The sequence below is a fragment of the Aspergillus melleus genome, assembly GCF_016097325.1.
Source record: "Aspergillus melleus strain CBS 546.65 chromosome Unknown contig1, whole genome shotgun sequence".
NCBI classification, from domain to species: domain Eukaryota; kingdom Fungi; phylum Ascomycota; class Eurotiomycetes; order Eurotiales; family Aspergillaceae; genus Aspergillus; species Aspergillus melleus.
The window spans coordinates 5,818,849-5,842,246 of record NW_025763370.1 but is presented as its reverse complement, the minus strand read 5'-3'; the positions used below and the strand labels follow the sequence as shown (position 1 = coordinate 5,842,246).

The 23,398-nt window shown below is 48.6% G+C and overlaps 8 protein-coding genes across 9 annotated transcripts; 3 read left to right on the top strand and 5 right to left on the bottom strand.

Annotated features, from left to right (window-relative positions):
* Positions 1–722: 722 nt before the first annotated feature.
* Positions 723–1,220, bottom strand: soh1 (mediator of RNA polymerase II transcription subunit 31; the record flags this gene model as incomplete). Its single annotated transcript, XM_046083706.1, has 1 exon — positions 723–1,220. One exon carries the CDS (start codon positions 1,218–1,220, stop codon positions 723–725), a length of 498 nt encoding a protein of 165 aa, XP_045939669.1.
* Positions 1,221–5,120: 3,900 nt separating this feature from the next.
* fpaI (putative methionine aminopeptidase, type I) lies at positions 5,121–6,539 on the top strand (the record flags this gene model as incomplete). The annotated part of the gene is made up of 4 exons (XM_046083705.1): positions 5,121–5,273; positions 5,333–5,746; positions 5,828–6,374; positions 6,427–6,539. The coding sequence occupies 4 exons, from the start codon at positions 5,121–5,123 to the stop codon at positions 6,537–6,539; spliced, it is 1,227 nt and encodes a 408-aa protein (XP_045939668.1).
* Positions 6,540–9,811: 3,272 nt separating this feature from the next.
* On the top strand, positions 9,812–11,011 carry LDX57_002060 (uncharacterized protein). 2 transcript variants are annotated; one of them, XM_046083704.1, is made up of 3 exons: positions 9,812–9,949; positions 10,093–10,733; positions 10,784–11,011. In XM_046083704.1, the coding sequence occupies exon 2, from the start codon at positions 10,245–10,247 to the stop codon at positions 10,701–10,703; it is 459 nt and encodes a 152-aa protein (XP_045939667.1). In that variant the 5' UTR covers positions 9,812–9,949; positions 10,093–10,244; the 3' UTR covers positions 10,704–10,733; positions 10,784–11,011. The 2 variants fall into 2 exon arrangements, with proteins under 2 accessions (XP_045939667.1, XP_045939666.1); XM_046083703.1 differs by having other exon boundaries at positions 9,812–10,733.
* A 1,041-nt stretch (positions 11,012–12,052) lies between these two features.
* LDX57_002059 (uncharacterized protein) lies at positions 12,053–12,914 on the bottom strand (the record flags this gene model as incomplete). The annotated part of the gene is made up of 2 exons (XM_046083702.1): positions 12,053–12,411; positions 12,467–12,914. 2 exons carry the CDS (start codon positions 12,912–12,914, stop codon positions 12,053–12,055), a joined length of 807 nt encoding a protein of 268 aa, XP_045939665.1.
* Positions 12,915–13,433: 519 nt separating this feature from the next.
* Positions 13,434–13,901, bottom strand: LDX57_002058 (uncharacterized protein; the record flags this gene model as incomplete). The annotated part of the gene is made up of 1 exon (XM_046083701.1): positions 13,434–13,901. One exon carries the CDS (start codon positions 13,899–13,901, stop codon positions 13,434–13,436), a length of 468 nt encoding a protein of 155 aa, XP_045939664.1.
* Positions 13,902–15,520: 1,619 nt separating this feature from the next.
* On the bottom strand, positions 15,521–16,162 carry LDX57_002057 (uncharacterized protein; the record flags this gene model as incomplete). Its single annotated transcript, XM_046083700.1, has 1 exon — positions 15,521–16,162. One exon carries the CDS (start codon positions 16,160–16,162, stop codon positions 15,521–15,523), a length of 642 nt encoding a protein of 213 aa, XP_045939663.1.
* A 663-nt stretch (positions 16,163–16,825) lies between these two features.
* Positions 16,826–18,430, bottom strand: LDX57_002056 (MFS transporter; the record flags this gene model as incomplete). Its single annotated transcript, XM_046083699.1, has 4 exons — positions 16,826–16,913; positions 16,988–18,109; positions 18,184–18,322; positions 18,382–18,430. The coding sequence occupies 4 exons, from the start codon at positions 18,428–18,430 to the stop codon at positions 16,826–16,828; spliced, it is 1,398 nt and encodes a 465-aa protein (XP_045939662.1).
* A 2,562-nt stretch (positions 18,431–20,992) lies between these two features.
* LDX57_002055 (alkaline phosphatase) lies at positions 20,993–22,684 on the top strand (the record flags this gene model as incomplete). Its single annotated transcript, XM_046083698.1, has 1 exon — positions 20,993–22,684. The coding sequence occupies one exon, from the start codon at positions 20,993–20,995 to the stop codon at positions 22,682–22,684; it is 1,692 nt and encodes a 563-aa protein (XP_045939661.1).
* Positions 22,685–23,398: the final 714 nt, after the last annotated feature.

Sequence of the window (23,398 nt, the reverse complement as noted above, 5' to 3'; positions counted from 1 at the left end):
GATGTCTCAATTCATATTAATTTCATTTCCTTGCATCAACTATATCCTACAGGAGTACAGGAGTAGGAAGAACAGGAAAAAGCCACATCAATCCCAACCACCGAGGACGTCATCGGTGAAAAGTGACTAGACTCTCTGTCCAATGCGCTGCCCAGTAACGAGAGCACTTGCATGAACACCGATCGCCAAACATATCCCCAGCTTTATCTCTAGTAATGGTGTGTGTATCCATGCTCTTGGTCTCTCATGTGCCGATCTCCACCAATTCAACCATCGATATAGATCATCCCCCGCATTCCGAATAGGCGTTGAGATAGGGCTCGTGATGGCTCGAGTTCGAAAGGGCGTACGTGTAGGTCTCTGTGAGATTCGTATGGTTTTGGGGTTAAACCGTCATGCTCTTTGTGGTTCCCAAGCACCCATAGCCGATGCCGTGGACGATCGCAGAAGAAAGGAAGCCTCGGTGACACATGACGCCGAAGATCGCGGCGAGCCAACGGAATCGACGCGTTCAACTTCACTTTCTCCCCGAGCAAGGATACAAAATTGAGCCGAAGAGCCCTACTGCCCCAAAGTGTAGATCCCAAAATTCTGCCCGCAACGATTTCCTTTTCTGGCAGGCGCCCAGCCATAGCGAACTCCGTAGACAGAAAGGCCCGAGGACTAAAGGCGCAAGGGCAACCACCGTCAAATCGGCTGCTTTGAAAGATATGCCACCTCCATCATGTTTTCACTGTCTTTTCTCCTGCCTGTCCTTGATTTTCCTGAGTTTCTTGGGCTTGATCCCCCTCCTGTTGGTCCCCGGCCTCCGCGGTCGCGCCATCCTGATTGATGCCGAGGCCAACGCCCGCCAAACCCTCAATCACGTCCGGTCGGATAATATCTCGACGGAAGGTATCTTCCTGAAGAAGTCGTAGCGCACGCAAGGTTGCACCCGGATGAGTCAGGAATTGAGCATATTCCGGGGTTTTCCAGTAGGAGTAGAGGTAGGCAAGGTAGGCTGCGAATGCCTGCGCTTCAGGATCGACGGTATCGTTGTTGAGATCGCTTTCCTCGCTGGTTCTAGATATACCCAGCAGGTTAGGATAGTTGACTGCAAGATGCGACAAGTAGTACGGATTCGCGAGGGAGGAGACGAATTCGAGTTCTAGGGTGAAGCGAGGATTCGTTAGGGTCGCAGGAGGTTGTTGGGGCTGCTCGGAGGGTGGCTGTTGATCCATCTTCACGATATACGAGGCTTGAGTTCAAGATAGGGATGCTGTGAGATGGTGGTAGAGCAGAAAGTGAGTCTGCGACTGACAAACGTTCAGGTTGTTGGGGAACAAAGCTCAAGCGACGGAGCTAAAGAGTTGGAGGTTGCCAAGGAACCACGATGCCATAGTACAATGACGACCCACCTCCTCTCCACCTGTCTTACACTCCGTATAACCCTTCACATCAAGGTGCATGGTCTATAAAGCTGCCTTCCTATCCGCTTTACAATGGTTGTTCGACTGCCAACTCGTTGAGGTATTTTTACTGTTAGACTGATCTTTCTTTACTCTGTACTTCGCTACCCTCTCTTATCACAGTGAGTCATCATTGCGGACAATCGTCCAATCGTTCAGATATAGCTGGTAAAAGGAAAACACAAGTCTACACAGATCCGAGTTTTCTTGCTTTACACACGCTTAATTACTATGAACTAGTCTCAATTGTTATTATTTACTTCTTTGTGGTACTATTGACTCGTCACGCATCTTCATGTATTCGAAGTGTTAGTGTTATCCGATGATAATACCTTTTATTCGTTTATCGCTCTTCGAATATATACCAACGAGACTATGGATACGACTATGGATATAATTATGCTTTGGATGATGCGACTGATGCGACAAGTTGGATTATTGATGAGTTTCTAGGAAGCTGTTGGGAGATTGGGGGTCATATCTTTAACTGTTCTGGAGAATCGCCGATTTTGCGCTTAGTGAAACCCTCACTTGGCTAATAGGTGCCTGTTCTATCTTTCATTATACAGTATCGTTCTTCTTAATGCTTTCCCTTTCACATGCTGCCAGAAATTCGCCACGCCCAATAACATACCCAGGGCTTTCAGTCAATGACAGAAGTGAGCAAACCTGTCGAAGCTTGTCATAAAGTCCTGTGTTATCCAAAATCGAATTATGATTCGTCCTTAATGATACAATCCACGACTTCGGCACTAAGCAAAGTATGAAGTGGGATTTATCATTCATTTCCATCATTTCAAATAGAGTTTCTCCATCAAACGTAATTGATGCAGGCCGGTTTCCCTCCTTGTGGGAGACTGCCCAAAATGGTTTATAATAATGCAAAAGTCTGCCTCTACGAATATTCCAACATGGGTCAGACTTTGGACAAACCTTTTCCAGAAAAGGAAAAACCGAATTCAAAGTAGGCATTGAAAAATCTAGCGTAGTTAGTTATGTAGCTCTGAAATATTTGAAATGATTGATGGGTATTGACAATCTGGACGACTGCAAGTTTTTAGTATGATTAATTTTAGCAATTCCTTCTTTTCGTCCAGAGACTGACACAGGGTCTTGTCAACAGATATTTCCGAACCTGCTTTTATGAGATGGGAACGAAGATCTCGTGAAGCAGTTCTGAATATATGTTAGTTTTTATGTAAGATATTTGTTATGTCTCTTACCGTTGGTGAATATGGAGGCCAACACGCTCACGCTCACCCTGTGAAATAAGTCTTAAAGGTCGAGGTTTGCCTGAGTTTACCCGGAAAGGAAGTTTTTCAGAGAACGTGTACGATGTAGAGAAGTCATACAAAATTGTATCATAGATATCATCAGGAAGTCGAAAATGGCAGTTCTTAATATCTCCGTGAGTTAATCCAATCCAATGTATGGCATTCAGGCGACGAAGCCTGTCCTTTAGCAAGGAATAATACCACTCGCGCTCAAATAAACTTAGTGGTAGCTTATCAAGGATACTAGAGAAGCTCTCAGGCAACTGACAGGCATCCTCACCGAGAATACGTCGAGAGCACAAGCCCGGTTTAATAGCTTCCAGCACAACTGCTCGACGGTGCACATATCCAGAAGAGAACCTGGACCTTGACAGATCGGTGACCACGTCAAAGAACTGCGGGAAATATATCCTCTCACGTCTGCCACAGAATAGGTCAAGATGGTTATATGCCCGAGCCTCTCGAAAAAATCTATCAAATTCGCGCACGGCATCGTCTATCACTTCTGGGATCCGAAGACTTGATACTCCGAGACGATGAAGCTGCATCGTGGCTTGTTCCTCAGTATAATCAGGAAACCAACATACCATTAGTTCAGACAAAGCGTACAATGGTTGTGTAGACATACAACTTTGCCTACATATTTTCTGCGCCCGTTGATCCGAATCCAAAACACCTGTATGTTGCTCGCGTCTGTCGGCCTGGATTTGTCAACTAGTTCTCCTAATTTCCAATCTTCAGTTTCCGTACAGAAAGGTCGGAACTTTTCTTCGCCATTGGATCCTTTGTTCTTGAGTAGATCAGGGCGATTGCCAGAGAAGAATAGATGTGCCCAGGTGCCTTCTTCATCCATAACAACTGTATTCATGTGCTCAGGACAGCTAAGTGTATCGCGAAAGCTGTGCCAGAATCCAAAGCTTGTTGTAGGGATGCCCAGACTCGAGGAGTCATGTGGACGGGAAAGCTGAGCATACTAGTGCCAAGATCGGAATTTCATTTCTTTCCATTCTCTCGCTCCACTTTCGAGTTGGCCAAGGAGCTATATATTTAAGTATCCAAGACTTTGACTTTCCCTGAAGTGATACAAAGTAATGCCTGGCTTCAGCATTCCTTTGCCAGAATTGGTCTCAGTTAAACGCGTTTTTCTTTCTTTGCCGGTGTTGTCAGTTTCCGAAACCGTAACATAGCTATTTTCCCAGTAAACCATTTGCGTCTTTTCTGTGCCGTATACAACTTCTACTTTGTTATTAAGAACAACGCCGAAAAACCTCGGGCCCTCATCTAATACCTCTACTTGGGAAGTCTGGATTTCCTACAAGATTAGTGACTATACAAGATATGAAATACCAACTCACCATTGATATATAAGCGGCGGCACCAGGCGTAACCGTATAGGTATAAGACTCTTGGGTGTTTATCCTGCCTGGGCCATACAAGAACCTGTTGAATAGGTAGAAATCCCGAGACAAGTTGGATAAGGGATTTCAAGAGTTGACAAAAATCACTTGATTGCCCCACGTTGGGCAGACACTCATTAGCTATGCATGCCAGTCACGACTGTAGTCTCTACCCCGTAAGATCCTACAAAGTCTGACATGCTGAAAGAGCCCAGTTCAACAACTGTACTCTACCATGCGGCTACTGCAGAACGGGCCATGGAGCAGCCGATTAATTTTATTATTTTTGAAGAAATGTTTCAAAATGTAGAGAAAAGAATTTAAAAATTATTGATAGTTAATAATTTTATAATACTTTTTTATATTAATGATTTATTCAAAATGTTTAAGAGAATTTCACTCACTAATAACAACATTTAGATTATTATTTTTAATGTTTCTGACTGGGCCTCTTTGGGACGAGAGATTGTATTGTTATAGAATGAATAAGATTTTGATATAGTTATTTTTTAAGATTTTATTGCTTATGTTTTTTTTATGATGATATATTGATTATAAATGAGGAGGAAGTTTTGCGGAAAAAGAAAATGGTTCAGCTTGTGGACAGTATTTGACGTCTACGGAGTATTGCTTTGCGTCCCTATGTAGTAAGTAATTCGGGCCGGGCCCACCTGAACTCCACTGGGTGTTGTGCCCGGATCTTCGTGCGTGACGGTTTGGATGATCAACCAGCTTTCCTTCCCCACGTGCCCTTCCGTTACATTCGGCGGCGTTGCCTAATTGACTATGGCGTCTCTCCCCTCCCTCATTGAATGAAATGCCCCTTTTGCTGATTACGAATTTCCTCCAGTCAAGTGAGGCTGGTTCTATGACGATCGAACCCTTCTTTGTGGACCGACTCCTGACTAGAGAAAACTAAACGGAGCCATATATCTTCGTCCCTCCTAATCACCGTTAGATCATTGCATTCCATATTCCAGGAACCAAGCCCAGCCAGTACCATGGGCGACATCGCCCCCGAGCTGCCCTCGAAGAGAAAGTGTCTCGGAGTCGACTGTGACAATGATGCGGAAGCCTTGCAGTGTCCGACCTGTTTGAAGCTGGGTATGAAAGATGGCTATTTCTGCTCCCAGGATTGTTTTAAGAAGAATTGGGTGGGTCTCCTTATTTGTTTGAGACTGGAATCTGATTTCTGACTGAGCTCGTGAGATAGGCCGAACACAAGACCGTCCACAAAACGGCTCAAGGCAAGACACAGGATGGTATCTTCCGCACAATAATTCCGCCGAAGGTCGTATCTGAACCTGACCCAGTTACCGGACTTTACAATCCTTTCCCGACCTTCTCCTTCACCGGGTCGGTTCGACCGGTCTATCCGCTGTCTCCGATGCGTACCCTTCCTAAGTCTATCAGATGCCCTGACTGGTCTGAGACTGGCATCCCGAAGGGGGAACGGCGCTTGAACCGGATGCAGATTGATATTCTCGATGCCGAGGGCCAGGGGGCCATGCGGAGGGTGTGCCGTTTAGCTCGGGAGGTATTAGACATCACCGCAGCAAAGCTCCGGCCGGGCATTACGGCCGATTACCTAGACGAGGTCTGCCACAAGGCTTGCGTCGAACGGGATGTAGGTGTTACGCCCATCGCGATGATAAATACATACATATACATATAAAATTATATATTTATATGTTTCTAACACAGACAGGCCTATCCCTCGCCCTTGAACTATAACCATTTCCCCAAATCGCTGTGTACGTCCCCGAACGAGGTGGTTTGTCACGGTATTCCAGATCAGCGGATCCTTCTTGATGGCGATATCCTGAATCTCGACATCTCCTTATATCACGGGGGATATCACGCTGATCTGAACGAAACGTACTATGTGGGCGATCGAGCTAAGGCCGATCCTGACTCAGTCCGGGTGGTGGAAACGACCCGAGAGTGCTTGGATATGGCAATCGAACTCGTGAAGCCTGGCGCCCTCCTCCGAGATTTTGGCAAGGTCATTGAGGAGCATGCAAACTTTCGAAACTGTGGCGTCCAAGCGACCTGGGGTGGACATGGTATCAACACCGAATTCCACCCCCCGCCATGGATCCCTCATTATGGAAAGAGTAAGGTGCCCGGAGTGTGCAAACCTGGAATGACTTTCACCATCGAGCCCATTCTGACGCTGGGAAAACCTCGGGAAATTTATTGGCCCGATGACTGGACTAACGTCACGGTGGATGGCAAACGGACGGCTCAATTTGGTGAGTACAGCATACATATTACGTACAGGGCACAATGCTAATATCCATGGAGAACACACCTTGCTGGTTACCGAAACTGGGGTCGAGGTCTTGACTGCGAGACTGGAAGACTCACCCGGAGGCCCGATTCCAATCCCCACGACCGAAAAGGGCAATAGCGCATAGTCCGCATGGTCCACCTCCTGCATCACGGATTAAATAACATAGTAGGTATGGAAAGATTAGTCAGATGAAGGGGATAAAGGGAAACAGGCGATTTTGAAGGCACGGTAGCACGTAAGCTAGATCAGACAACATCATGAGAGGAAAATGCCCAGGAAGTAGAACCGATGCTATTGTGACTGCAGGGAATGTGAGAGTAAGATGGCTGAACGTTCTTCACGTTCTCCCGAGGCCTTGGGAATCATTTGCGCGCTCTACGCAGCCAATAGTCTCACGACCTCGACACTGAGTTCCACTTTTCCATATTCTCCTAAACGTTATGGTAAGCTTTAGGGTACCTTTCGGTCCTTGGTCTAATTTCGAGGCATATAGATGAGCCTTTTCCGCTAGTAGTTTCATTTGCCCCGGTTGTGTCATCCCGACCCCTTGAGTTCCCGACTCACAACTGAGATTAAATTGGTGCTGATGCAGCTCCACATTTATGTCCGACAATTTACGAACCCACGAGGTCATGTCTCCTGTTGGTTTGGAAGTTTGTTGCGAATATGGCCTCTGGGTGCCACTGCTGTTGGATGGTGGCCGACTCGAGATAAATTGCCCGTACCAAGAGTCCGCTGGTGTGTCTTCACTGCTGCTGTTCGTCCTGTCCTCATGGTCGAAGTTCATAAGGTCGCTCGCTTCCTGTGGCAGGCCGTTGATGATTTGGGGAGCCACAGTCCTGGTTAGGAACAAGCGATGTTGAGAGTAGGCGGTCGGTTGTGTGGAATAGGGCAGTAATGTGGATGTGGAGGAGGGTCGGAAATACGAGCTTTGTGATGCGGCGTGAAGTCCATTCTGATATTTCGGTTCAAATTGCCCACTCATACAGCTCCGTGGCTCCGAAAGGAAGGGCTGACTCTGCGGATGATTCTGAATAAGCCCTAGACCCATGCCGGATTGCAAATAGCGCGCATCCAGGGGATTGCTGAATTCCGACTGCGGCGACGCAAAGTCCAATCCCAAGTCCAAGTCCGCGGAAAAGTCTAGGGGAGAGAGGCAAATGATCTGACACGTCTTTGTTCGTCTGCTCTGGTGGATCTTCTTTGCTGAGGTGTTAGCTCTTGGAAGTCCAACACCTGGTCGTGAAGGCTCGGGTTTATCTGGGGATTATGTCGGTTCAGAACTCGATATGCCTGCTGGCTGCTGCGTTGTGTGTGCCCGTGGGAGATGTCTAGATCTCACAGGCCTTGGGGTACACCCAACGCCTGCTCTCTGACAGCGGACACAAGGCTCACTGTTGTTCTTCCGGCGGTATCGTAGCTTCTGGCCGTGACAGCGGTCGCATGCCCTCCGCAAAAGCCCTAGATCATGAACGAGCAAACTCATGGTGCCTGTGAGCCTTCAATTCTCCTTTCTGTTCTTCCGTTTTCCAGTCGAAAGGAATGTGAAGAAGGGTGAGATCTGTCAGATAGTACTCTGTGTAGACATGGCAATTCAACGTGGAACCCAAAGCCCGAACCTGCCATGCGTCATATAGATACAGGTTTTATTTTAGATTTTCAAAATTTGTAGCGGGTTTCAGGTTCTAAAGCTTGATCTGTACCTAGAGATCCGCGGGGATTTAGATATAAATTCTCGTTTCTTTGTAGTAAATTTGATAGAGTTCTTCGATATTTATATACTATCCATTCGTACAACCAAATTAGTTAGAATTATAAAAACTATAATGGAATTGTTGGCCCTTCCGGGGCTCAAACACCTGTCCAAGACCGCAACAAGTTTAGTACTTTACCTATATATAGTCTATATATTGGCCGAAGCTCCTTCAGACTAGATCATTAACATTTAAACACTTTCTTTATGATCTTTCATTATTTTCTTTGGATGTCTATTCTATTCCATAATTTCGCAATATATCACTAATGTTGAATCTATAACTGTTGCGTATTTCGTGTTCTTATGGTCGCCTGTAGCAAAATAGAGGAATTCAAGACAATCCAATCCCATACTAATGCAGGCAGCAACATGGAATCTCATCCTGGCGTTAAATTGAATGTAGACCAATAAAGCTCTAGCCTTTGCCTAGGATATATTAGCCCTCTTCAAGCTTCTATAAGTTTCTCTGAAACCCCTCCGAAATGCGACCCAGTTGTCTTAACTCGAACCTGCCAGGTTACGGGAATTAGTGCAGAGCCTACCTAATCTTAGATGGTACCGTACATCCTCGCAAAACAGTCCCCGCATTGCTTCTAGTCTTGGGCCCTGACTGCATGTCTCAACTCATCCGTGTACATCTCCGAAACAATTGAGGCACGCAGGCAGCTTGCTGGACTGGTTTGACTGGGTATCCAACCAATTATGCTTTCACATCACATGCTGATCCGGTGGACCGCGGTGACTTCGTTTGTACGTCCTCCCTGGACCCTGAAGTGGGCTTTCTAGTTCGGAGGGGGGCAGAATTTAGTGCGAACGGATCAGGAGATCTCAGAGAAGATCAGAGAGAGAACTCTGGATTTCTGTCCCTTTCGTACTAAATCCTGGCCCCTCCGAGCTGCGACCCTAAATAAGTTTAACTAATTAAGCGCTTTATACTACGTAGCTCAAGTCTTAGAGAGCCTTCTGCCAGCTATCAACGGACGGCCACGGTGGGCCCCTATACTAGCCTAAAGCACCTTAGCGGTGTACTAATAAACTACTACTGCGGTGAATCAGGGTAGGTCACCTAGGTGGTTTATTCTCAGTAATATTTCAATCAGGGTAGCTTCTACTGAAGATCGATTTCTTAGAATGTCATTACTGCCGCTTGTTAGAATATATCCATACACGGTTTTAAGACAGTAGAAATCAGATAATGTCACTTTAGCCACATTATATCAGTCTTTCAACATGGATAGCCGCACGGATCTGAAGGACTCCCCAGCTAATTTAATTTAGGTAAATACGGAGTACAAGTATTTACCACCAAATAACTATCCCCCTGTCTGTCGTACGTGAGAGGACATGGCTCTACGGAATAGGATGCCTGTGGAAACATGTATTCACTGGTGTAGTAATTACCCCTAGTTGCAGCCGGCATAAACTTACAGTAGGTCGTATTAATCAACCATCTACGTCCAGGGAAGATTGTCCAAACGGCACTATGGGACTCAATTATGGCTTCAGTGAGCTAGCATAAAATCCCTCAGATATAGAGAACTTATTTAGTTCAACATCCCTGTCACTCCACCAAAAAAGTTTTTCGAGAGGGGTACTATTTCCTTTTTTTTTCTTCTCTTTTCCTAGTCAAGTCCCTTCTTAGTCTACCACTTGCCTCATTTCGGATTTTGCCCTTGATCTTTCATGCCACTTATTCTTATCCCCGCCCATACAAATTCCCACAGAAAGAAGCTTGTGCTTCAAGGATAAATAGGTTGCGGATTCCCGAAATTCTGAGAGTAGGTCTCAAGAAACAGCAATTCTCTCCAATGCCTACACAAACGCTTCCTGAATTGATCTTTCGATACTTTCCCTCATTTATCATATACAGTTTGATCTTTTTCAACGCCTACCAGTACTATGTTGCTTATGAGGACTGCAGTCTCGGCAATCGCCTTATCTTTACCAATCTTGGCTGTTGGATCGCCATCGCTTTCTTCTATCAAAGGCCAGCCTCTACCAGACCGGTGGCACCAAATTAATCTTGCCGATGAGAATGGTATCGAGTATCCTGAGTATGCTCAGTCCCTCCTAATGGACCCAACTGGCAATATCACCGAAGTTGATCTTGAGACGCGTCGTCCGGCAGATGTCTGTACCTATATCATGACGGCAAGTGCCTGTCTCAACATTGCAAGCTATGCGGTCGGTTGGGCAAAGTCAATGGGACAGATAATCAAGGACCTCTCGGATAGCCATAACTGTGGTGTTATTGATGGTACCTATCGGGATATCAGATACGAGTTTTATGCGACAGGCCGCCACTGCGACACGACTTCCCAACAGAAAACCATTGCCGGTGCGATCAACAAATACATCCACAAGGTTGACAATGGACGCCTCTGTCATACTGAATGTTTGCGCATTACGCATGGTGGCACCTATGCTGGATGGCTGAAGGTCGGCCCCAAGAACAGCTTCAAAGCAAATGCCTACTGTGGTGTCCACTTGAACTTTGATCATTGCATCTCCGGCGGCAACAACGATATCTAAGCTACTCTTTGGGCTTCTATACTTCTACTGGTATGCCTTTGACATGTGCCCTGAGATGAATGCTATACTAACCTCGTCAGGCTTTGCTGCTCACCTATCAGGGTGCCTTTCCACGGTTGCATTGGTGAATGGAAGTATATTTGACGGATGGTGGTGTGGTTGGGGGAAATCCTGGTGGACTCTTTCTGTATTTAGCTTTGAATCAGTAGTGAAAGATGCACATTCAGCATAGGCATGAATTAAGGATTCTATATACTGTGATTTATTTTGGAAGTGTGGTGATAATTTGGTTTTAACCAGTCATCCTGTAGAGCCATACGGAACAAATCACTGCTTCCCCTTTCCAACTGACCGATGGCTGACAACGAAAGTCTTTTACTGTAGACAAATAACGGGCGAAAGAAAGTGCATCTAGCTAGCTAGCTTACATATAGGGAGCAATATATGTTTTTCGCTAAAGAATTATGTATAACTGATACGTGAATTTCAACACATTGACAAACAGCAATTCACAAGGGATGTAACATCATCACTTCAACCCCTTTGTGATTGTCGCCACCGTGACCGCGAAAGTGCACAATAACGCTGGCAAAGGAGGGGGAGGATCCTCCTGCAGCGAGGGATGCAGGAAGGCGCCGAGCGAGATGGCCTGCGCCCAACTGAACGTGAAAAACGCAGACTAGATGACAAGTGGCGACACACGAACGAGGGCGACGCCCAGCTGAGGGACACTATTGGTAAAGGAGAATGATGCCATGATTGGGTATATCAATCGATTTAGGCAGTTTTCTTTCACGAGGCCTATGTCTCCGTGAAGGGAAAGCTAAACTACCCTTCGCATTCAAACAAGCTATCCCAGCTTCAGATAGTACAAGGCTATGGCTACCTACTTTCACACTACAGTCTACACCCAGTAGGTATACCGATCATTTCTAAAGGACTACTACATAGGAATTTCATGCAAGCTATGAGGTATAGCCAGATACAAAGGTTCTATACTGCTCGAGCCAATGCGACGGAGCAGGATAGTAATAATTAGATGATAAGCAGCTAGTGGTGCCCACTGAGAGCACGGCCTGTGCAGCACCATAAGCCCTAGATACTCTATCAGTCAACTAGGCAGTAGCAAATGTTTAGAATTCTATATTCCTTTTATGGTGGCTAGCCCTGGTATGGGAAAAGAGAGAGAGAAAGAGAAACACAGGGGGAATAAGAGAATGTGTCCATATCGTTTAATACCGAACAATAGCTGCTTGGTATTAACGTCAGTAAACTCTTTGTCACTATTCAAGACTCCAGTTAACTATTCTCTGTTCAATCTTTGGCTTTTCAAAGAAGAAGCTCTACCTTCAATAATCTCTGGTCTCTTGCACATGGTGTAGAACACTATGCTCCTTCAACTTCTTACGTAGCCTAACAAGTCTACGAGGAAGTGATTTTTCGAGATCCTCAAGATCCTCATCATATAAATCATCTCCGTTACCGTCACTGATATCCTCGCCATAAATCGTTGCCCCGTTGAAACCCTCGTTGAAGGCCTCAAGAGCATCTGCAGTTTCCCCGTTTCCAAGATCAAGAGCAACCAAAGCTCCCGCTTCAAGCAGGACTCGTACAATGTCAATCCGCACGTGAGTCTTTGCAAAGCCGTCCTTGGGTCTTTCGTTAGCCATGTACGCTGCGATGGCCAGCGCACTGCCGCAAGGGAAATCTGGGGAGTGGCATATTGACATCAGCCTTTCCGGTTTCGATCAGATAGCAAACACAATCCAAGTGTCCTTCAGTGACGGCAGCGGCCAATGCACTCCCGTAGTAACCTGCTTGAAGCGGCATGTTGACGTCGGCTTCACCGATCTCGATCAGATACTCAACAAAGTCCATCTCACCCTTACTGGCGGCAGCGGCCAATGCACTCCCATAACGGCCGGTCTGAAGGGGCAGGTCCACATTTGCTCGTCGAACCCTCACCAGGTAATCCAACAACTCTCCACGGAGAAAATGATCGCGCCCATGCGATACAGCGCATGCGAGAGCGCTACCATAGTTCCCATGTTGCAGAATCAGATCTACATCAGCACCGCCCTCTTCTAGCAAGTATCTCGTGACCTCCAGCAACCCAAACCCAGCGGATCTGGCCAAAACACTGCCATATCCACTATGTCTCAGCTGCATGTTCACGTCCGCCTGGCCTTCAGTGACCATAAAACGCACCATACTGAGCACATTGGGACTGTGTCTTGACAAAGCTGAATCCAAAGCGCACGAGTCGGGCCCATTCTTTCTGACCTGTAAGTTTTCAACCGCGTTCCCTTCCCCCAGCAAAGTTCTGGCCGCACCAACGTGTCCTCTAGAAGCTGCTTCTATCAGTGGGGTGGAGTAAATGTATGGGCTGCCTTGTATGCCGGTGGTGCCTCCTTTCTGTAGGAGAAGCCGTAGGATGGCGACATTACCCGCTCTTGCGGCAACCGTCATATAGGTCTGATGGTTAGAGTTAATTAAGGTATGGTCCAGCTCGGTCTTTTTCCACCATTCGCTCAATACCCTATTGAATCCGTATTCACAGACAGCCAGAATAGAATTTTCAACAGGGTCCAAATGCCGCCCCCAAGCCCATTTCCGGTATTGCGCGTTGCTGGACTGTGGGGCACCAAGAAATCTTTCTAAGGGCGCACTGACAGGCGATAGGTCGTCTTCTAACGCGCTGTTCTGCTCTGATGCCAGAACATGCTCTGGTCAACGATAAGTGACATAGTATAGGAGCGGTCGCTTGTATTTGGTTCTATTGGGTTTCCGACGGCGACGCTTGATGGCAGAGCTCTCACGAAATTGGGGGTCTTCGAGATAATGCGTCTCACTCAACAGGAATAGCAGACAAGCTTTGCTTACCATCGTATTGATCACGCCATCAGTCCAGCCGTGACGGGATTTGAAGTATTCTGCGACGGACAGGTGCGACACTCGCCACACGTTTTGTTCTGAATCAATGACGAGCAGATTGCGGCACAATGAAAGCAATGCGTCTTCGGTGATCACGGTACACATCTCCGCACTATCAAGGTCGGGATTGATACGGATGGCCTCGGGGAGGTCTTCTCGTGGAAGGGGTTCCCGTGCGGCCAAAACCCACATGACAGCCCGTTGTGCTAGAATCATATCATGGGGCATGCCGTTGCTTATCTCCTCGTACAACTGATCATACATTTTATCGAGTGTTCTGGGAAGTTTTCCCAGGCTGTCCAGTAATAGCCTCGCGGCTAATACATGTTCCGAGCTGCTGAAGCTGCAGGAAAACCCATTGGAACCTAACCACGCACAATTAGCATCATCATGGACCTTTATGCACGAATTGAGGCATATGCTTACATTCCCTGGCATCCCTCTAAGAGAGCTCCTGTAATTTCCAGCTCGAGCCCCTCGATTGCACTATTCTTTGTAACTAGCTTTGGCAAACTTTGGCAAATGTATGCATGGATGTTGTCGCGGTTATCCGTTGCCTGAATCTCTATGTTTGGACGCGAGCGGAATACACGCCTTATATCACCGTCAGGGCGACTTGCAATGAAGAGCTTGACAGGTTTTTTGCTGGCGGAAAGCAAATCCTCAAACAGCTCTATCAAATCTTCGCGCGATGTAGGGTCACATTCATCAAAGGCATCCAAAACTAAGGTAGTTCATGGGTAGAGATTAAGAGAATCAATTAAGGAAGTTCTGCAATGCTCAATATTGAAAACTTCCCCACGAAGACGTAGCTCATTATGACTTTTCCGAAGCTTAGACTGGACAAAACCTGAACTGCTTTTCGCAGAAGAGGACAGTTGGCGAACGTAGCTTTGCGCCACGACTAGAGGACGAGTTCGTGCATCCTCGTTCTTGTCGCAGTAGAAAAAGGCAAATGCCTCGTCGTTGGAGGTAGCTGCAAGAGTGTCTTGAATATGGTCAATGACTCTCGAAGTAAGCACGGTTTTTCCCACGCCCGCTTGGCCAGCGTCAGTGTCAAGCAAACAATGCGAATTGAAGGAAGAGGTAGCAGAAGAAACGACACTGCGTAGGAGAGAACTTACGAGATCCTCGCGACCAAAGTACTGCCGTAGAACTGCTCTCCTGCCAGTCTCTTAAGGCGCGATGTTGTAGCAGCCACTCCCCAGTCCCCGGCGTCCGCTTGCCTCGTGCAGTGCTATGATGTGCCCCATGTTTGACCTGAGAGATCCAGTCTAAGATTTCCAAAGCCTTGGCCTCAGAAAGTCTCTCCAAGCACGCTGTGACTTGGGTCTCTATACGAGGCAGACAGCCTTGAATGGCCTGTAAGTGTTTCAGCATCTCGCCATCAATCAGGGCGCCACGTTGACTCTCGCACGCGTGGGCAGTCCTAGCAAGCTCTTCTTCCTTCGCGGCCAATTCCGAGAACAATTCTGAGGTTTTGTCAAATACCCCTGTCAGAGTTCTTGTCCAGGTCGACTTTGAAAACATATCTATGGCGTGACTTCACAATTCCAGGACTGCCTGATATACTTTGACAAGGTTTTGGCGTAGCGCCTCTACAACTTCACCGGTTTCTGTCGCATAGATAGACTCGTATACTTTTCCACTATGTGTGATCTGCAGAATTCGCTCTACTGTCCCTAGTAAAGCGAGCATTTGCTCGGCGAACTTGACAGGGATCTATATACTAAGTCAGCAAGTTGACCTTGTCTCTTAAAGGCAATCTTCATCGGCGACAGGTCGCTCGAACCACCCCTCGAGAAGCTTTGTGGGACGCATGTGTCTACAACAGCTGCGACTGCTTGAAACTGAAGTCAAACTTACTTTCAAAAATGCCTTGATCAGACCCCATGGGCCTGCAGCTTGCGAAGGCGCGAATGGAACGACAAGATCCCAATAAACTGTATCCAAGTGGCGCATTTCGCCGCGTAGTCTCGCACGATATATTCATGATGTTCTGTCTTGCATTTCCAGCCCTCTTGTTCGCAGATATCCAGCTTTTCCTGGAGATCTTGGACGAGGATGTCCAGATCTTGTGCACGCGGCGTCTTTGAATAATCCGGTTCGTAGCCTAGCTTCTGAAGTTGGGCTTGTGTTGCCGGCAATAACGACTCAAAAGCTTCTTTCCAAAGATCGTGAGTTATTTTCTCATCCCGATGCTCCTCCGTTGACGGTCGGATTAAAGCCGATTCTGGCGTTGTACCCTCACTTCTGGCATCATCGGCTTGGCTTGGGGTTTTGTTGGATGATATCGGCCTTCGCTTCGTCGAGAGGTCCTGAGGCGTGGCTTCGTTGCAGTGGTCTTCGCTGACAATAGGCGTTGTATCACTCTTCTTTGGATCTTGCCCTGCGAGCTCATTCGTTTCGCTTCGCGTGCGTTTCGATGCTGTGGAACCATCATCGGAACGTGGCTCTCTATGGCGGAATCGATCCCATCGGTGCGAAATCTTTGCACGGAATTCACCGAGCTTAGAGCGGCCCATTGTGTACCAAGCGGTGCAAATCTCTTTAGAGGTGTCTTGCGGCCATGTCTGCTTTGTTTAGGCTTGCTGTGAAGCGAGGCTGGTTGTGTGCTGGCTCAGCCGCAGCGGGGTCGTGCGTTACGGCAGTTCGATTGGAATCTGGTTTAATGCTAGAAAGCATTTGGCAGTAGCCACAGGTTTGTTTTTCTCTTTCATTCCTTTTCTCGGCATCTTGCTAGGTATGTTCATTGAAAATTTTAACTTACTGCGCAGCCCAGGAAGTGTTTTCTAGGCTACACGCTACCCGCACTAAATCATTCGTCCCCAAATCCAGAAGTCTAAAACGAGTATATACTGATAGTCTTAATTCTAAATTGACAATATCTATATCTATGATCATCTTCTGCAACCACGACATTCCAACACTTGAATGAAGACCCCTTATTCTATATTGTTTCTGCTCTTATCATGAACTCCCCAGGATACCAACTTCCCCATAGACGACTATCAAAGCGAAAGCTTACTCCGCGCCCTAATCCTCTCACCGTAAACATAGAATATGATCGGCATAGGGATGAGCAGCGCCGCAACGCATCCTAGCAGAGTACAAGCCCATTCGACACCGAGACCGTCAAACTAAATCAACTCAAATCAGCACATAGGCCTCGTATACAAGACCAACCCTCAACATACCATGTAAGTCGCAAAAAGCGGAAATACAGCACCCGCCAGAGACCGAAGGAACGTATGTGCTGCAATAGCCGACGCGGCCCTATCCAGATCCAACCCGTCAGTCTCCAATAACCTATCATGGCCTACGTGAGTTTTGGATATGAATAAACTCACCTCTTCCTCCTCGCCTCAGACACATAAGCAATCGACGGCAAAAACATCCCCAAGAGCCCGAACCCAGTCAGCAGTCCCGAAGCAGTCGGTACGATCCAGTGAAAATCACTCCGATACCCAGTCCAACCGAGCCAGAACAGTCCCGCCGAGAAAGCCACAGAACCTGGTATAGCCATGGGCAACAACCACTCCGGCACCATTTGTCCACCATTCGCCTTGATCTGGCGGGCCATTCTAGGCGAGCCCAGGAACATAACGACGCCCGCGAGGAGCTGGCCCACGACGACGCCGATGAAAGGGAGGCCGCCGACGCCGGGTGTCATGCCGTGGATTTGCTGGAATATGATAGGGTAGGCTGTGAGGAAGAGGTAGAGGAGGCCGTAGACGAAGGCGCCGAAGGTGCACATGCAGAGAATGATGGGGTCGAGAGCGAGCATTTTCAAGGGGAGGGCGAGGTAGTTGTGGAAGATGCTGTTGAGGCTGATGTCAAGTTCGTCGTGCTCGGCGTGGATAGACCAGTCTTTTGTTTCGTGGCGGAGACGCGCTGCTTTTTGAGAGAGAAGAACGGGGACGTATGACTCGTCGTGGAAAAGGAGAAGCGAAATGAAAGAAGCGCCGCCGAGGATCCCGGGGATGTATTGCGTCCATCGCCAGCCTAGGCTGTCGTTCATTATGATGAAGCCGCCGATGGTAGGGGCGAGAAGCGGGCCCACGAAGACCATCAGACAGAAGCCAACCATCCCGGCTCCACGGATCTGGGGCGCGAGGATATCGCCATAGACGGCTCCAGAGAGCGTCAAAGGGCCAGCGCCAAAGAAGCCGGTAAAGAAGCGGCAGATAAAGATTGATTGCAAGTCCTTCGATACGGCTGTTGCGAAGGCAAACACAGTGAATCCAAACATAGCCAGTAAGAAAGGTGCCCGACGGCCTTTGATCTCAGAGAAGGGGGCCCAGATAATAGGCCCTGTCGCGAAACCCAAGACATATAATGAGACCCCGAGTGTCCCTACTTCGCGGGAGATGCCATAAATTACCATTAGGGGCGGGATGGCCATGGAGAAGATGCTACTAGTGAGAGCAGCTATCATAGTTGCCAGACCGAGGAGGACGGCAGTGTAGATCCTACATTAGGTTCAAGCGACATGGTTAGCTGGGATGTCAGGCTCCTATCCGCGACTAGGTCGAGGCTTATTTACTTCTTAATCACTGGCCAGTTCTGCGGATCAAGAGGATCGGCGTGTCCATCCAGGCGAACGATGTTCGAGTAAGGTTTGGAAAGGTTGCCGTTGGTTGAGGTACCAGACGATGAAGGTTGCTGAAAAGTAGCTTCATCGGCTAGTCCCTTGTCAGCTCCTCTTTAACGCGTAGGTGAAGACCAAAAAAGAAGACCTTACCTTCAGCTTCTGCCGTTAAATAATCTGAGCTTTCCTTAGCATCCCCCATGGTGTGAACGTAGCTATGCGCACACCGTTTTGAAAAGATTGTCGTCACTAAAATTGGTCTTTCATATTGGCTACACGACCATGAATAGGTTTAAATACACTTATCGAATCTGCAAAGTAAGATAGCAAAGAATTCTCAGCCCCCCTAGGGGGCCCACTCAAAAATTATGCAATCGTAGATTCTATGCCCTATACCTGAGTATTAGTACTGTCTACCGGTCTGACGGCCTCGGCAGTGGGAGGAATGATCACTAATACATCGGGGTTGGGACATCTGATAGGTAGGGCTTGATCACTATTCCTCTCGAACTTGGCAGCCTCCCGAAAGATTATTGATTAGTGATTATTTTTGGTTACATCCCATTTATGTTGACTGATATAAAATATGGTGCAATCGCCGAGATATCTTGACCAATTTTCAGAGTATAAGTACTTCTATTCTAGGCGGCTGGTGAGAAGCTCACACTAACTTGGGCTCTCACAATAGCAACGTTTAGGCTAGAAACAATTTCTCTTTCGCATGGCAGCAAATGAAGCCGATATTATCTTCTAGTTACCCGACAGTGCGCCAAGTCGAAAGCTGAAAACCTATAAATATCTATGCTCCAATGCCCACTCTATTAACTCATCTTCCGGTCTATCGCAGGGACACGAGGATTCCCTTTCACAAGATCTTGATTGATACCGAACAAAATGTGTGACAAAACTCTGAAACTCTAACACACAACGATAAACTGGACATGCAAGTTCAACTAGAATGTAAGCTTTGGTACAAGGTTCCCAGTTACAAGCTTGCTCCATATATTTTCAGGCACAGTGGAAAGTTTAATATTCAGGTAAATATACTGCACCCGGTGAGACTTTCCCTCCTTCCATGCTTGAACTCTACAAAACAGGACAAGGTCCAGCGTTTCATTCGCCGTACAGAAGTAAGATCCTGTCCACATGAAGGAAACTCCTGGAAAAGTGACTATACAGTCCAATAGAAGACCCGAGCATTTCGATTAGCGCGGCGAGTTTTCTATTTCTGCACTAGCTAATAACGTCCTCTAATCTGCCAGGCTATATCTGCGTGCATGCATGTGTAGCAGCAGGTCATTGGTTAGACCTGGGCTACCTCGTGGCGTTTTCTTGGTGACAATTTTGACTTTTGGTCCTCGTAGGGCTGGGAATGAATGCCTTAGCTGGGTTTATTTAGGTCTCAAGACGAAACGTTTTGAGGGAATGACGTCGGAGTAATTTGAGAATTGCGCGCATGGTGTTCGATCTGGCTTACAGCGTGTGTATCTAAGACAGTAGGCTTTTTAGATTGGGGTTCATTTGTATCTTGACTCTGGTAGGATCTGTCATGGTTTGGTGGAAGGAATTTGTCGTTGTACTTTCTGGAATTCAGTGACCACGTTTAGAGGCCGTCTACAGTGTGGCTGCCTAGTTTTAGAGAGATATCAGACCAACAGACTACGCACCTCCTGGTGGTTCGATCGCTAGATGTTCGTGCAAGCTCAGTAGGGGCAACAAGACATCCAGCCCAACCATGTTCCGGAATCGCTTCCGACGTGATGCAACCCCGATAATGGTTCCTGACTCGATCAAGGAATCCTCCAGACCACGCCATGCCACATACAGACAGCAAATCTCCGGAGTCCGACCTATCTGCGCTCACAATCATCTGACGTGCCCATTGTCGCGCACGAGGGCCACCACGTGCCCTTGGCGTGGCGGACAACGCCAAGACGCCCAGGCTTGGCGAAGCACCAGGGACAGGGATCCAAGCTTCTCAGCGAACGGCTAGCCTCCGCACGTGTATCCAAACCGAGTCTCCGATTTGCCCGTGCGGCAGCCGATTCATCAGGCTGTGGTTGCGGTGGTGGCATGCGCCAAGAAGCGCGGGACAGGGGGAGAGTTGCATTGCGCGGTGTCCAGGATAGCATTTTGGGGGGGAAAGCAAGTAAGAGGGGAACTTGCCTGTGCGATCATCTTATTTTCTCGTCTTGGCTGGCACCGCATGCTAGAAGACCATAAATAGGCGCCGTTCGCACCGTGTTTGGCACTGATCTTCCCACAGCTGCAGGTCCCGGTTTCATACCTTCCTAGGAGTCCGTACCGGTCTTTTGGAACACCTCAGAGCTCGTTCAAGATGAGGTCTTTTAAGATCTCTGGTTTGGCGCTGTTCGCGTCTTACGCTGTTGCGCAGACCTATCAGCGTCTGGGTGGTTGTCCTTCTCTGGGATGTGTCTTCCCTCCTGATCAGTGAGTTTTGTCCATTACTTTGTTAGCATGATGCATGTGACTATTGGACAAGGCTAACAATTCAACTCTCTCAAAGGGCCGACTTCCTTCCCGGACAGCACTTTGATATTCGTCTGGAGGTCCACTCGCCCGTCAATGGCTCCGAAGCCCGCAAGGGTGAGCCCGACCCCAACTTCAAGTTCACCATCGCGAAGAAGGGCCACAAGGCCGTGCCAGTGGACGAATACTTCGACATCGACGAGGCAAAGCTTGAGAGATGGAACTTTACCTGGTACGAGGGTAAGTCACGGAGAATTAAGTCAGGTTCATTGCAATGCAGTTCGCGCTGACCCGTATAGACCTCTTCGCTGAGGATGCCGGCAAGGCCTCTCTCGTCAACGTGACCTCCAAGGCCTACAGAAGAGTTGCGCTGTATGAGCCCGGCGAGTACGAGGCCACTCTGACCTACTATGGCAAGGAGCAGACCGTCGCGAACTGGCATGTTCGTGACGTCTCCAAGAAGCGTCGTGCCAAGAACGTCGTTCTCTTCGTTGGGGACGGCATGACCACCAACATGATCACCGCCGCTCGTCTGATCGCTCATAAGAGCATCAACGGCAAGTATATGACCAAGATGGCGCTGGACAAGTTCCCCGTGCTGGGTCACCAAATGACTCACTCCATGGATTCGTTCATCACCGACTCCGCCAACTCGGCAACGGCCTTGTACTCTGGTCACAAGACCACTGTCAACGCCCTGAACGTCTATGTGGACTCTTCCGAGGACCCCTTTGATGACCCCAAGTTTGAGATCATCACCGAGATCTTCCGTCGCCGACACCCCAATGCTGGCGTTGGTATCGTCTCAACTGCCTTCCTTGCCGATGCCACGCCGGCCGCTCTATCCGCTCACACCAGCGACCGTGGAGAGTATGAGCACGTTATCAGCTCCTTCTACGAGGGACTGACCGATTTCGACTGGGAGGAGTGGAACGGCCCTGACGTCCTCTTCGGCGCCGGTGCAGAGGCTTTCCTGAAGAGCGAAGAAGCCGCTCGCGACTACTACGACTTGTTCGCCGAGAAGGGATACAGCGTCAGCTGGAACAACACGGCTCTGCACAAAGCCCCCAACGACACCCGGGCACTGGGCGTTTTCGCGACCAACAACCTGCCCACCTGGCTGGACCGCAACGTCTACCAGTCCAACCTCCAGAACCAGAGCAACTACCCCGACGGGTCTAGCCGCGATGCGGAGGATCTTCCCGGCCTCAAGGACATGACCCTCAAGGCGATCGACGTGCTGAATGCCCGGCATTCGGATGACGGCTGGTTCCTCATGTCCGAGGCCGCCAGTATCGACAAGCAGATGCACACTCTCGACTACGACCGGTCGCTGGGAGAACTGCTGGAGCTGGATGACACCGTCAAGGCCACCATTCAGAAGCTCGAGGCTCTGGGCGAGCTCGAGGACACTTTGATCGTCGTGACCGCCGACCATGGACACGGATTCGACGTCACGGGCGCCGTGGACACCAAGTACATGAACGCGCAGGAGGACGACCGGGCCAAGCGCAGAGCCATCGGCTACTACGAGAGCTCGGGTCTGTCGCAGTACACGGTGGGCGGACCCAACGCGCTGCGGTACTCGGAGGGAGTGCATTTCCCGGCACGGTGGGATCCGCGATACACCTTGCATTCGGGAGTGGTCGCGTTCCCCGATCACCGGGAGAACTACGAGGTGCACAAGGACGGGCCCCGACTCCCCGCCGTTGAGCAGCCCGGAAGCAAGGGCAACTTTGCCAACTATAAGGATGCGGTGACCGGATACCTGGTCAACGGCACGTTGCCCGTGGACGCGAACCAAGGGGTGCACTCGCTGACCGACGTGCCCGTGTTTGCCCAGGGCCCATGCCAAGAATTGTTTGGAGGCGTGTACAACTCGATTGACATTTTCTTCAACATGGCCGAGTGCTTGGGTCTGGCCGAAACCAAGCGCGGACATGGTAAGAAGGGACATGGAAACTAATCAACTGCATCTCCAGTTCCATTACAAATTTTCTTCTTTTTTTTCTCTCTTTAAAATCTTGCATTATCAGGGTGGTTGGGAGCGTGATGCGAAAAGAATAACCTGCTGTGTATTATTAATAGTTGAAATGGATGACGACGAAATCAATCAATCGAACCTGTTTCCTTTCCTATCTTTCCTCCTCACTTTGTGAATGGCGTCGATTCCCTGATCTCAGGAATGTTAGACATGATGTCACCGGCAAGGCAGCCCTGATAAGCGATCAAAATCACCAACGCCGGCACGCAAGGACATCAATGGCTCGCTCAAAGCAGGTATCTGCCACGCAGCGTGCGACATTCCCCGGTAGGAGCCATCGAGGTACGTAAGCAAGGACCGAGGGGTTGGTTTGCTTCGGATTTGGGTCCATTTGGAACTCCAGTTGCCAAGAAGGGGACCGAACCAAGTACACCGGAGTAGCACTCCGTAGGGTCAGGGACCACACCAAACTGAGGGATCATTGGAGGGGGATCGACGGGGTTGCGTTGGGATTGACATTGAGGAAAGGGAAGCAGAGATAAAAGGAGAGTGTCGATCAGGGCGGTCGGGATACTCGGCACATGCACCGCACTCTAGAGATGACAAAAAGATGTGAAGTTGCTAACAGGCCCGGTCGGCATTCCTGACGGTGGTAAATCCAACGTACACGACAGGTGGAATGTGCAGCTGACGTCG